Below are 14,131 nucleotides of genomic sequence, written 5' to 3' on the forward strand. Positions count from 1 at the left end.
CTTGATATACAAAAAATATGGCACAAAGCGCCCACAAGCAAACAAACAAACATACATACATACATACAGGTGAATCTAATAAAAGCGTGTTGATTAAAAAAAGTTTAATTTATTTGGAACCAGTTATTGATTATTCATTACCGCAAAATATCCCAACTCTTGAATTTTTGACAAAGTTTGAACTTTCGTTGAAGAAATCATGTATTGGCAAACCGAAGTACTTTGAAAAATGTAATTATTACAAAAAATAATCGAGAAATGTACCTTGTGACATGTATTTTCGATTTAATAATAGTATAATGAAATATATTAACAGTTATTTTTTATACATTTGACTTCTCTCTTATAATTTCAACTTACCACTGTACTGTGTTCTATTTCTACAATAAATTTGTTACAACTGTATTAATCAATGGATGTATAAACAATGTAAATAAATATCTTTCGATCTTCACTACTCTCTTTTTGATACTTATATTTGTTATCATTATTTTCAAATTATTTGTACTATAATACACCCGTTTTCGATATTTTTGTTACAGTATTCTCCAATCTTGTAAGTTTTGAGTTGATATTTCAACAACACATCTATTTTGTGAAATATCTGATTATGATATATTCATAAACATTTGAATCACATCCTGGAATATCTACGTGACATTCAGCCATTCATTTGAACTTTGAAAAAATGTGACTTACTTCTGTTGTTACGGAATATTTAACGAATTAGGAATCACACGTTGAGAGGTAAGACCTCATTAGTCCTTAACTCGCACAAGTTTCGACTGCCGAGGGTTGTCGTTCGTAGGGGTGCGATAGCTGGTTAAAGGAAAAAACATATGTGTTTTTTCTTATTTCAGACGAATAACCATCCTGAAAAGAGAAATGAAAATTTCTATGTTTTTTACCACTTTCATTTGTAACTAACGTTACTGCAGTTTTGTCCTATACGGACATTCTCAAACTTATACAATAAAGTTTATTGTATAAGTTTGAGAATATCTTGGCAATAAAGTTTATTGTATAAGTTTGAGAATGTCCGTATAGGACAAAATTGCAGTAACGTTAGTTACTGCAGTGGTAAAAAACATAGAAATTTTCATTTCTCTTTTAATTATGATCATCTCCTACCACGTAGTAACGGCTGCATCCATGAATTTATTGAATAACCATCCCTTTTTTCATGGATCTCTCTGAGAGGAAAGAAAAAATGAACACTGTAACAGAATTCCCAGTGAGGTAAATGAAAAACAAGACTTTTATTTAACCTACCCGTATTGTGTTCGCCGTGATTCCTTTTTTATTCAGATTTGATTTCGCTCTCGAACGCTATATTTCCTTTCTATATTTATACGCAACAACGAAGATATATTTAGGAAAAAAAGAAGATGATGTATTCATTCCTGTTCCGTTCTGAGAAAAAACAAAAACCACACATCCTTGACTTCGGAATTCAAATAAGTCCGCGATGAATGTTTCCGCCATTGGGCATAGTCGATTTTCGAGCTATGAAACACATTCTTAGAGCTTCACTTTTCATAGAGTGTACTCAAAACACTAAATATCCGTTCACCTTCTGTGAACGCTATTCCATTTTTGAGATGTTGGATGTCCATGTGGAAGATACTAAATTGAAGTTCCCCTCTGAAAGGGTTTTTTTTCAAATTGATATAGGGACAGTAATCTGAGTCATAATACAAATCTGTTCCAAGTAAGGACTCTTCTTCAACTGAATTTTTTAAAGTTCCTCACTACCCGCTACGGTTTGCCAAACTGGTCAATGATTCAATATATTGACTAACATATTGAATGAAGGTTGCGTTTTTGACCGTCGCGAAAGACAAGTGTAGTGACCTGAATAAAAGCATGTTTGAACGTTCTCAAAAGTGCAAGCAGAGATCGTGAGTTTGTGTATCAACCAAATACTTGTTTTTATCATCAAGAACATATATATAGTTTTGGGTAAGTCGTCTAGATTATGAAACTGAATTCCTTGTAGTCATTTTGAAAGTCGGTCATTCTCATTTCATCATGAAGTTATTCTCATTATTCAAACTCATGATGTTCAAAGCATACGTATGGAGTTTTCTAATTGAAACAAGGTCTGATATATGCTGCTCTGTTCACTCAAAAATATTTTTCAATAGACCAATTCGGACGCAGAGTTCAATGAACATACCTTTGAATTTTTTTTCAAAATCTTTCTGAAACTTCTACTTAAATGTTCGAAATATGTTGTGTTGAATTGAAACATTTGAAGTACAGTATCAAGGTTATCAATTGAATGGTTCGGCACATTTGTACGTTACTGGTATCTTTGCTCTGTATCCATCACCATAACTAGAGATTAATCATCAATTGACGTTCTTCTGATAACCTTCAACCTTTGAATTTCAAAACAATTCACAATTTCTGCAAATTAATTTCGGAAGAGTCTATGAATGTGAAGAATTCGCTGTGAACCGAGTCGATACAAAATCTTCCTTGTCTAAAATGCAACACAATTTGTCGACAAATGGTGTCATGTTTGAAATACAAACTGACTGGTGTCATCCTCACTGGTATACACCGATGTTTCGCCTTAAGACACTTGCCCTAAGGCTCTTCAGTCTTAAGGCGAAACATAGGGGTATACCAGTGAGGATGACAGTGTTCCATGTAAGTGCAATTTGTTACTTTCATTTAAAGTAGAACTCATGTGAATGATATCTGATTTTTATTCCACAACGAATGTTTGAAATACAAACTGAGTAGAGAAAAGTATCTTCTATATAATTCAGTGTTCATATAGAATTATTTGTATCGAAAGGATTTTTTTCTTTCGTATAATTCAATGTTTATATGAAAGTAGCTGTTTCAGGAGGACTTTCTTTCAGTTTGTGTCTGAAAGTTACTTATTTGCATGATCTACACATCCATGTATTGAGTTACTTCCTTCCTTTCTTTAGAAGAAAGAAGAAGTCTGAAAGTTACTTATTTGCATGATCTACACATCCATGTATTGAGTTACTTCCTTCCTTTCTTTAGAAGATTCCCTCATCCTTTTTTTGTATCATGATGGAGTAGTAGAAAGCCAAAAATGTATGTAATATGTTTTGGTAGATTATCGCTACGCGTAGACTTTTCTGTATGGCTTTCAAACCTTTCTTTATGTTTGTGAAGTAAGCAGACAGTCTCTAGAATAAATATTTCAAATATGGTTGATATTTTATTTCCGCAGATAAGTGGCCTACACGAGTCAAGCATCTTCAATTTGAATATTCTTCTCAAAGCTCTTTTCTGGATAACGAATATACTCTGCATCAAAATCTGGCTGCCTGAGCCTCAGAAAGGAATTTCATACCAAAGTTTTATACAGTTGGAAGAATTTTTTCCAGCGACATTTTTATTGGATTTAAGAGTTCGGCGGACCCATAATCTTACCATCTGACCTGAAAGACCACTCACCATACAAACTATTCGGCTTCGTTAAGAAGCTGGGTCTACTTTGTCGAGTGCGAATTGGTGTGAGCCACAATAAACCCTTGCGGGTTGCGGTGGAGGGTCGAATAGACGCACTCACTTTGGACCTCACCTAACCTAACCTAACACATCCATCCAGAAACGGACTTCATTGCTGGAGATGATTCTTGAGCGATAGCAAGTGAAAATCGATCGTCCGGCCTCGCGGATTGAACCATCGGTTCACACAGCGGTCGATTGAGGAAGTGGAGCAAACCACCCACGTTAACCCGTTCGGTTACCGTCCTACCTAGTTCAGGAACCTCTTCTGCGTTGATTCGTACAACGGTAGTTGAGTCGATTTCTAGTTAGACTATTGTCTCCACCATGCGAGTATAATGATGGGTAAAAATCACTCACCACTGGAGACAAAACATTTCATTTCCACACGCCACCCGTTATAATATATTCAACAGTGATATTTGTGAATCCAAGAGATATTCCTTATCAGCTGAATAAATTTGTTGGCAATTAAATGTCCTCATTTTTTCACAGCTACAAAAACACCGCCATTTCATCTCCAGTAGTTGAATAAAGACAGCAACCATGAACAACATCCCAACACTGTTCCTCCATGTGTTCATATTCGTAAATTTCCCATCGATTGAAAGTGCTAAGATCCTGGCAGTGACCTTCTACCCTTCATACAGCCATCAAGTGGGCTTGAAGCCGATTTGGAGGGAACTGTCTCTCAGAGGACACAACGTGACTTCGATAACACCCATCCCTTGGAAAGACCCGTCTCTTACGAATCTCACAGAGATCGATGTAGGTTTTGTACACAAAATAGCAGAGGAATCCAATCTGAGCACAAACTTGTCTAAGAGTAACACGCTTATGGGCAACTTTCTGTGGCTTCATGGATACTTGACGCGCTTGACGGAAGAACCGATGAAACGAGAAGACGTACAGAAGGTTATAAGAAATCGCGATGAACATTTCGACATAGTGATTGTAGAAGGGTTGCTACCGCTTATATATGCTTATGGTGGAAGGTTCCATGCTCCAATCGTAGGTGAGTGAAGATGAATATCCAATATGAATATGTATATTTTGCATATTTAAGGTCATGTGGTTTTCAATATTCCACAATCGTGAACTGGGAACTGAACTAAATGCGTTACTCGGGAAATTCACCTCGTGATATTCTGAGCCTTCTTCAGTAGCTACTTTGTTTTATTAAAATAAGTAGTTAGTTTTTGATGAAAAAACATTTCTATTCATTTTAGAAATTCTTTAAAATACACACAAAAATTATTGCAATATACTCAAAACTTATTTCATTTCGAAGTATTGATGAAGAAAGTAAGTAAAAACCATAGCAATGTTTTTTTCAGATGTTATCCTTTCAAAAACTGTGGAAAAGTTCCGTGGTAACGTTAGTTTGAAACGCTTGTCAACTTGTTTTGTATGTTACAACATTAGTTGTCAGTATTTCAATTTTAATTTAAAGTTCGTAAACTTCAAGTCTGACAAATGGTTAGATTAACGGAAATGTATAAAATAACCGTTTTACAAATGATTGGTTACGGAGATAAAACCCGAATACAACAGGAAGTAGCAAGCCTATTTCATGAGAAATTTATCGCCGTATCTCGAGGAACAATAAGGAAAATAGAGAAACAGTTTCGCGATCTTGGTCATGTGGGGCAGATAAAAAAAGCAGCTGCCAACGCAATAAGTGATGAACTCAAATCAGATGTGATGCTTGAGTTTGAGGAAAACCCACGTACATCGAGTAGACAGGTATCCACTGCAATCAATGTTAGCCATACAACGATAGTAAACAATTTAAAGAAACTAAAATGCATCCCTACATAAAAATACCTACTAAGGAGCTCATGGAAGACGATTTTGATAGAAGAAGTTATTTTTGTGAGCAAATGATTGTAATGTTGGATATTAATATCATCCAATTAGAAGACGTTATGTTTTCTGATGCGTGAACTTTGTCTCTTAACGGTCATGCTGATTAGAAAAATTGCCTCTACTGGTCAACGGAAAATTCTCACTGGATGAGTAAAGAACACAAGCAATACCCTCAAAAGTTTGATGTTTGGGCAGGGATTGAAGGAAACCATATCATTGGTCCATTCCAAGTTTAGCGAATTTATATACTGATCCAGAAAAACCTCAAGTTCCAGTATATGGTTTCAGCAGGATGGAGCACCACCACATTACCAAGTTAATAAGGACGCTAGGATCGATTGAGTGGCCAGCGCGGTCACCTGATCTTTCACCATTAGATTTCTTTTCATGGGGATATGTCAAGAGCAAGTATAAAACTGAATCTTCAGATTTGAGTCACTTGGAAAAACGAATAACGCTTGCGATTAGGTCGGTCACGGCTGATATCTTAAATAATGTTAGAAGACAGTGGTGTGAATTTGCGTTTAGGTACCTAATCGTGTGTGTTGGCTTTCGATATACCGTGTGACCTAATGTTCCGTCCGGCCTAATAATATGAACAAGAGGGATGATGCGCAAAGATTACCATCAACATGGAGATCCGTTTTATCGCTTCGCACAAGCAATCTGACCGCTCAACCCCAGAAGCAAAACTCGGTACATGACAATACAGGTACAATAACAGAGACAGGAGAGGCAGCTCAGGTAATAACACAAAAACAGGTAGTCGAGCAAACACAGGTGGTGGCAGCAACGCAGGTAAAGGGAAACATCCATCCCTATAAATTGAGACGCAGAGTTCGAACTAATTAGTCTAGTTGAAAAAACCATATATATATATATATATATATATACATATATATATATATATATATATATATATATATATATATATATATATATATATATATATGTTCTCTCATTCAGTAAATTCTCCAAAAGTGGCCGAAGACCAAAAATTAATCTGTCCTGAAAAATGTTAGACATAAATTCCAATGGGTGAAATTGAATTATTCAAACGAGTGTATAGTTTACCTCCTTTAACCTCTTTTGGCGGAAGTCGTCGTCTAATGCGAAAAATCTATGTTTTCGCATTCAAAAATTGAAAAGGGTGCCGATGAGAAATCTATTGAAAACAACTTTTCATTGCAGAACAAAAAATTAGCGTCGAAGTCCCTCAGAGTACAGTTTCTGGCTCTTTCTTGGTTCTATTATATGTGAATGATAGATAATACTTTCAGGACAGTCCTCTACACGAGTAAACTCAATACTATTTCATAATCGTCTGGAATGATGAGCGAACAATCATTTCTTTTGTTTTTTTCTAGACGAGTGTTTGATCTGTCATGGCCACACATCAAAATCAAAATCCAATCAGTTTTCACAACAACTCAGGAATCTGAGTTGTTCAAAGCTGAAATTTCGGCTTGAATTTGTTACAGGAGTTTCATCCCTATCACCATTTCTCCACTCCCATGACCTAATGGGCAACCCTACGCACCCCATTTACCCCGATCTGTTGACAGTAGCGGTGGATGACTACAGTTTCACATACAGACTGAAGGGATTCCTCTACAACATTTGGTACAGAGCTCTGTTCTATTGGTACATTCTACCGAAGGAAGACAAACTAGCCAGGAAATACTTTGGAGACGACTTGCCCTACTTGGGTGACATCTTGATGAACACCAGCTTGCTTTTGGTCAATGTTAACCCGGTGATGCATATTCCTAGGCCCAACGTACCCAATGTTATAGAGATCAGCCAGATGCATATAAGAGATAAGTTATCGCTACCAAAGGTAAGACTGAAATATAAACAGGGTCATGCAACAGTGGCGCGGTGTTCCATATCTCTATGTAGAAAACAGATAGGAATCTAAATTTCTATAATATTACTTCATTACTCGAGCTCGACAAAATAAAAATATTGGCGGTCACACAGGGTGTTCAATTTTTTCTGGGCGGATCCCAACTGTGTTTTTTTCAAATCGCAACCTATATTTTATATCTTTTTTCGGTTTCTACATAGAAAATGAAAGACACTTTATGTATATCTTCACTTCGGCGGTTTTCGAGATATCTAGCATGACAGGTTTTTTTCCAATATTCGTCACTCAGAATATAAGAAATTATAAAGTTTTGCCAAGTCCAGTTGAATTTTTTTTTGGCCAAATATTCTACATTCTAGAGGGTATGAAAATCCGCTTGCCACATATTGTAAATAAACATTTGCAGAATCTTCCTTATTTTGAATGTAACACCCTCTATATTGATCCATAAGGAGCGCCAACGAAATCTCTACAAATTTTATTGAGTATTCCCTATGGCTAGATTCAATAGTTTTTCTTAAAGAAGCATTTTTCTCTAAAAATGGTCGTTCTTCCCATTTCTAGGTCATAAACTCGACTTTTTTCAAAGCGAAATCCATTTGACGACTGAAGAATGTACGAAAGATATCTTGTTTCAATTTTGTACATCATAGCGTGTCCTATAGTTTTTCTTATTTTTTTTCTAAAAATGACAACTCTCTATTGTATCGCCATATCAATTATTTTTTTACTGTGAAATCCAAATGTGACGACTGTGATCGAGATATATGTTATGTTTATAACACATTTATTCCCTAAATAGAACACCGTGCAATTTCTGCATAGTTTTGTCGAAGCCTTTCCTTAAAATATCGCCTCATGCCTAAACTTATCTGTTTCTAGATAAACAAGTTTTGAATTACACCGCAAAATGTACGTACTTGAATAACTACAATAATTTCAATAATCGAAATTTGTGCCATATTTTTTCTGTCTGAAACAACCTCAGCGAATAAAATAAAATTAAACGATTTGTTGAAACCGGATGTATCAATTATTCTAAACATGAGCGCATCAAGCCAGCTATTAATGAAGATAATGAATTGCAAGTTCTTCTTGCTGTTGAAGAAGATCCTAATAGGAGTCAACGACAAATTGGTGAAATAGTGGATATAAGTGAGAGATCAGTGCAACGAGTTTTGAAGAAACATCTCTTTCATCCATCTCATACTACTGTATGCCGATTTTCGGAAGAGACTGAGATTTTGCAATTGGGCCATGGGAAAAATTCGTCGAAACAAATATTTTTTCAATAACATTTTATGGTCGGATGAATCGACATTCCATAAAAATCGACATAATTACCATTATTATTCGACAGAAAATCAATATAGGTGGTCGATAAATGTCTGGGGAGGCATCATTGGAGAATATGTAATTGGTCCATACTTTTTTCAGGGACATATGAATGGAATAATGTATGTGCTCCTGCTCACTATTCGACAGAAGTGAGAGATCATCTAAATGAAGTATTTCCCAATAAATGAACGGAATGGGCCTGTACGGTGGCCCGCTAGATCACCAGATTTACCAAAACTGGATTTTCTCTTATGGGGATACATAAAAAATATGGTTTACGCCACCAGCTTTAAAAAACTCTCTGAAAAAGATTATTCAGGTGAGTTTCAATCAAACCCAAAGGAGTGCCTCTTCCACCATAATATGACAGTTTTTCGAGTGAAATGCTGTGGGAAACACACTCGAAGGCCTTTGACAGGTCCAATAATGTGACCTCCACAAGCTTCCCGGTCTCAAGTATGTCAACTATGCCTTTCACAACACTCATAGTAACATCGGTGGTAGAGCAGGACTGGCAAAACGACCCACCAGGAATGAGGTAGGCAAAAGAGTTCATAAAGAAACCATCGCTCAGATTCACGGACCACAACCGTGACGTTGTGAGGGTAGTGATGGGTCTACTAACGGGGTATGGCCGACTCAGGAACCTACACGTATTTCTATCACCAAGTGATCAACTTCAAAGAGGAAAATGTTTTTATCTTCCTCTTCCTTTCAATCTTCCCCGTCACTGCTATTTCCTGCCATTCTGAAGGAAATAGCAGTGACGAAAATGTCTCTTCGAAGAGGAGATAGACCAAACTATGGTCCTCACATTTATTCTCGATATTTGTGATTTCAGTGTACCCTCTAATCAATAAATTGATTGTTGATTGTGTAACATTTCACAGGATCTCCAGGACTTTCTGGATTCGTCCAAGAAAGGAGCAGTGTACTTCAGTTTGGGTTCCAACATCCTGAACAGAAATTTGAGCCCCAACTTCATAGAGGCTATTATAAAAGCTTTCGCAGAACTACCTTACAACATTTTATGGAAAAGTGATGTAGATTATGTCCGAAATATATCGAATAACGTCCTTATCAGAAAATGGTTGCCACAGCAAGATATTTTGGGTAAGTTTCGTTGCACTTCAACATTCTCTTGATTTTTCCTACAGAAAAAGTGTTCAGTTCTTTATTGACATTCTGAACTGAGCATAATAAAACAAATAGCCATCAACAATGAATACGATAGCAGCCTAATACATTCTTTATCGTCAAAAAAGTTATACAGTCAAGCTTTGAAAAAATTTCACCCAATTCGAAAAGAAGAAGATAAAACTTATAGAACCTTGAGCTACTTAGGCCAACTCACTACAAATATTCCAGATTTTCTGCACAGCAAAGGTGTAAATACTGCTTTCAAAACCAACAACAATTTAGGCATGCACATTATGAATAACAAAGATAAAAGTTCAGTTTCAGAAAAATCGGGAGTGTATAAATTATCATGTGGGTCATGTCCGATGTTTTATATAGGTCAAACTGGAAGAACGTTCAAAGCTCGCATAAAGGAACACAAATATAGTTTCCAGAATGGTAGAATGAATTCCACATATGCTACTCATTTAATAACAGAGGGACATGAGTACAATCATGAATACAAGCCCCTCCATCTTGCAATGTGCGAGAACGTTTCCAGCAGAATCTGTATTATTGCATGGAAGCTGGAGTTGTCCATTTTGAGCATATGCTATAATGATAATGAAGTAAGTAACTTCAACTCTAAATTCAATATGGTTCCTGTTATATATGTACAGCTGAATCACTCTGTATTTGTGGTCAGGATAGCATTTTAAAAACGAAGTATTTTTTTATATTTTTTATATTCTGATTTGCGACCGACGATCGCAGACTTTCCTATTTTCAACAGTAATGAATAAACTCTAATTCAAATTAGTTGGATTTTATTTACATCATTCTGTTAGGATATTCAAATTAATATCAAGACAGAACAGTTCCAAATTGGAAAAAAAATGTACACCGTTGTTTAGAGAATTCCAAGCTCTTTCAAATGATGTGCGATTCGCCCCCAGTTCCCTATTAAAATTACAAGGGTTGTTCACCCCTCTGCTCCGGGGTTGAAGTGACGACGCTGTAAATGCGGAAATACTGTCCTCCTCCCAATAAAAATCGACCTGTCTGAGCGTTTTTTAGGATTTGCAAGATTAGAACTCAAAACCTCCATGTGAAGTTTTCGATGCCCCACCCTGAAAAAAATTTTCAGCGCTCATCACTATTTTGTATTTATTGAAAAAAAAACCCGGTGTTGTTACTATATGTCTTTTGAATCGTATATTATTATCAAAATGATTGAAGACAAATATCATAGAAGATGGCCTGATTGTTTTTTGCTGGATCCTTCAGAGTTATATTTATCAGTAATTTTTCAAAGTTGAATGTTCCTTGAGGGTTTTTCTTTCTGGAGCTCATCAAAATTATTGCTGACTGTCTCAAAAACAACATTTTGAACAGTGTTTACGAAACATACAATTGCTTCCTTACTTTCTCCATTTATTTCTTCACTTTTTCGTACCTCTCTCTTTCTGTATTTCAGGACATCCAAAAGTTAAGGTATTCGTAACCCAAGGAGGAGTCCAATCAATCGAAGAAGCAATTTACCATGGAGTCCCAATGGTCGGGATCCCATTTCTAGCTGATCAGCCACAAAATATAAAAACACTATCAGAAAAAGAAATGGCTGTCCCTCTAAATTTTGAAACCATGACGAAAGATGACCTGAAGAGAGCAATTGTGGAAGTGGTCGAAAATGAACAGTAGGTTCCCTTTGTAATTTATTTTCATTATAATTGAATGAAAATAGCATCCTCTTCAAACAAGGTTTTTATATGGGAGACACTATTAAACATATACTGAATTGATTTTTCCCGACAACTAAAAAATGATTCGCTCCATTCTATTTCCAGGTATAAAAAGAATATTGCCGAAGCTGCCAGAATCCTCAAAGATCAACCACTGAAGGGAGTGGATAAGGCTGTGTATTGGATTGAGTACGTCATCAGACACAAAGGAGCGAAACATCTGCGAAGCCCCGCGGCAGATATGCCCTATTACAAGTACTTCATGGTAGATGTCGCCATATTCCTTCTGGCTGTATGCTGTTTCTGCGTTTGCATTATTGGTAGATTATATACGTTACTTTTGAAGAAAAACGAAAAAGTGAAAAGGAACTGATAGTTTTGTGTATTCGTTTTTTTACTACACAATTCACAATTACTTATATCGTATGAATTGAAAGGGGTATATTTTTAGGGGAGATTAATTTTTGGTAAAAAATTCTCAGTTGTATGATTATAAACCATGACAAGGAGAAAGTAAACTCCTTGCACGTACACTTCGAACTGATGACAATCAAATATGTTTATATTGTTTCTCTGAAATTGGTACACTTCGGGAATTATGAAAGCATAAAAGCAAATAAACTGAAGATACAAGTGTTAATAAAAACATTGAATCATCACAACTGTTTTTTTGAGGACAGGACACAAGCACCACAGGGAAATTTTCAAGGCGCTCTGTATATCAAACTAAACATTGAATCGATGTTCAGTTTGATACACAGGTTTGATACGAAATCAAAATCAGGATATCTTTCCAGATGTTTGGAAGGTTGCTAATATAATTCCAATTCCGAAAAAGAATGCACCTACCACGTTCAGTGACCTATGCCCTATCAGCATACCCTATCTCATGCTTTAAAATATTTGAGAAAAATGTTTTCCGTCAAGTAAGAGCTTTTCTTGAAGAAAATCGAATACTCCCTTACGAGCAGTCTGGGTTCCGCAAAAACACGGAACACAGACTGTTGAAAGTAATAGACGATCTTGCGAGATTCAGAGATCAATCAAATCAAAGCTTTCGATTTAGTTAATTTCGATTGACTCATCAGCAAGCTCAAGTTCATAGGATTCGACGACATTTCTCTTAAATGGATGACCAGCTATCTCACAGGCCGATCACAGAGGGTCAAACTGGATGATTACTCATGGTAGTCCCTGAAAGAAACAATTTCAGGTGTACCGCAGGGAAGTATTTTAGGACCCTAGATGTTTTCAGTGTTTATTTTTGATTACCCCACTTTCCTATCACATTGTCAAGTACATCTATACGCAGATGATATACAGTTATATTTGTCTTGTCATAACAGCGATACAGAAAGTTGCGTGGCCAATATAAACACAGATTTGCACGAAACATTCCTATACTCGGAGAATCATGGACTGAAATCAATCTAAATAAAACTTTGGCCTCATGCATAGGGTCTCAAAGACAAATAGTAGAAACTAAGTGCAACTTTAGGCTCACTCTCGATAACGCAGACATTGACTGGGTAGACAGTGCTAAAAATCTTGTCGTAACCATAGATAGCTCTCTGTCTTTCCATGAACATGTGACAAACATTTCCAAAGTATCATTTTTGAAACTCAAATAGATATACAAATTCAAGTATTAGTTATCAGAAGAAATGAAACTCAGGTTAGTTAAAACTCTTATTTACCCTCAAATCGAGTATTGTTGTTCGGGGTGTATTACAATTTTTTGCCGCAACAAGCAGAAGTTACAACGTATATGAAATGCTTGCATGCGAATCATATGCTGTATACTATATAGTCATGTCACACCATTTTTGTTAAAAATGAAGGAGCTGAATGTGAGGTACAGCTGCTTCAAACTAAAACACCTAGTTATTCATATAGTTTATTAAGCAGGCATTCTGACATACATATGGTCAACTTGAGAATTAACTCATCCAACATACTTCCAAATTTCGAAGATGTTTTTTTTTTAACATACTCCCTTCTTATCTGAATGAAATGTTACCTCTTCTAAATCATGATATTCATCAATTTAGGAAAGAAATAAAATCACAGATACTTAAGGTGGAAACGGCATGGCAAAATCGGTGGAGTGAATCAATTTCGAAACTTCGGCAAGTGAAATCATCAATAAAACCGTGGACAAATTTACCGAAAAAACGTAGAGATCAAATAATCATCACACGTGTACGTCTTGGTCATACACGATTAACCCATGATTATCTTTTCAAAAACACCAACCAACCGATATGTGAAACCTGCAATGAACAACTCACTGTTAAACATATCCTGATAGAATGCCTGCACAGGCTGATAGGAACGCTAGAAACTATTTTAGGAACGAATTGTAATACAGATAATGTACTTTCGTTCATAGAAGCTATTGATATCAAAAACAAATTGTAAATATGCTAGTAAAATACTGTTCGCTAATAACCAAAATGGTTGATGCGATTAAATAATAAAAAAAAAAGAGATACTTACTGCTCAGTGCTGATTTAAAATTCAATGCATGGTAGTGCAATAAAATTGTTAAATTGACCAAAATAATGTTAAGAATATCAAGAGTTTTTAGCAACTGTACGATCTATTATTTTTTCCTCTTCTCTATCATTGTTATGATAGTGAATAAGTATATTTATAATAATTTTCTTACACTCGCTGTCTGATTTTTGGG

At 35.8% G+C, this 14,131-nt stretch overlaps 1 protein-coding gene across 3 annotated transcripts; it reads left to right on the forward strand.

Moving 5' to 3' along the window:
* The first annotated feature begins 1,820 nt into the window (after window positions 1-1,820).
* On the forward strand, window positions 1,821-12,101 carry LOC111517690 (UDP-glucosyltransferase 2). Of its 3 annotated transcripts, none has more exons than XM_023173911.2 (6): window positions 1,821-1,962; window positions 3,997-4,516; window positions 6,852-7,210; window positions 9,469-9,691; window positions 11,175-11,394; window positions 11,545-12,101. In XM_023173911.2, exons 2-6 carry the CDS (start codon window positions 4,048-4,050, stop codon window positions 11,810-11,812), a joined length of 1,539 nt encoding a protein of 512 aa, XP_023029679.2. In that variant the 5' UTR covers window positions 1,821-1,962; window positions 3,997-4,047; the 3' UTR covers window positions 11,813-12,101. The 3 variants fall into 3 exon arrangements, with proteins under 3 accessions (XP_023029679.2, XP_074027644.1, XP_074027636.1); XM_074171543.1 differs by lacking the exon at window positions 1,821-1,962 and adding an exon at window positions 2,405-2,495 and having other exon boundaries at window positions 4,026-4,516; XM_074171535.1 differs by lacking the exon at window positions 1,821-1,962 and adding an exon at window positions 2,535-2,658.
* Window positions 12,102-14,131: the final 2,030 nt, after the last annotated feature.

This window comes from Leptinotarsa decemlineata, unplaced genomic scaffold (assembly GCF_025532065.1).
Source record: "Leptinotarsa decemlineata unplaced genomic scaffold, Ldec_3_MD MMD2_P_RNA_scaffold_12, whole genome shotgun sequence".
Classification (NCBI taxonomy): domain Eukaryota; kingdom Metazoa; phylum Arthropoda; class Insecta; order Coleoptera; family Chrysomelidae; genus Leptinotarsa; species Leptinotarsa decemlineata.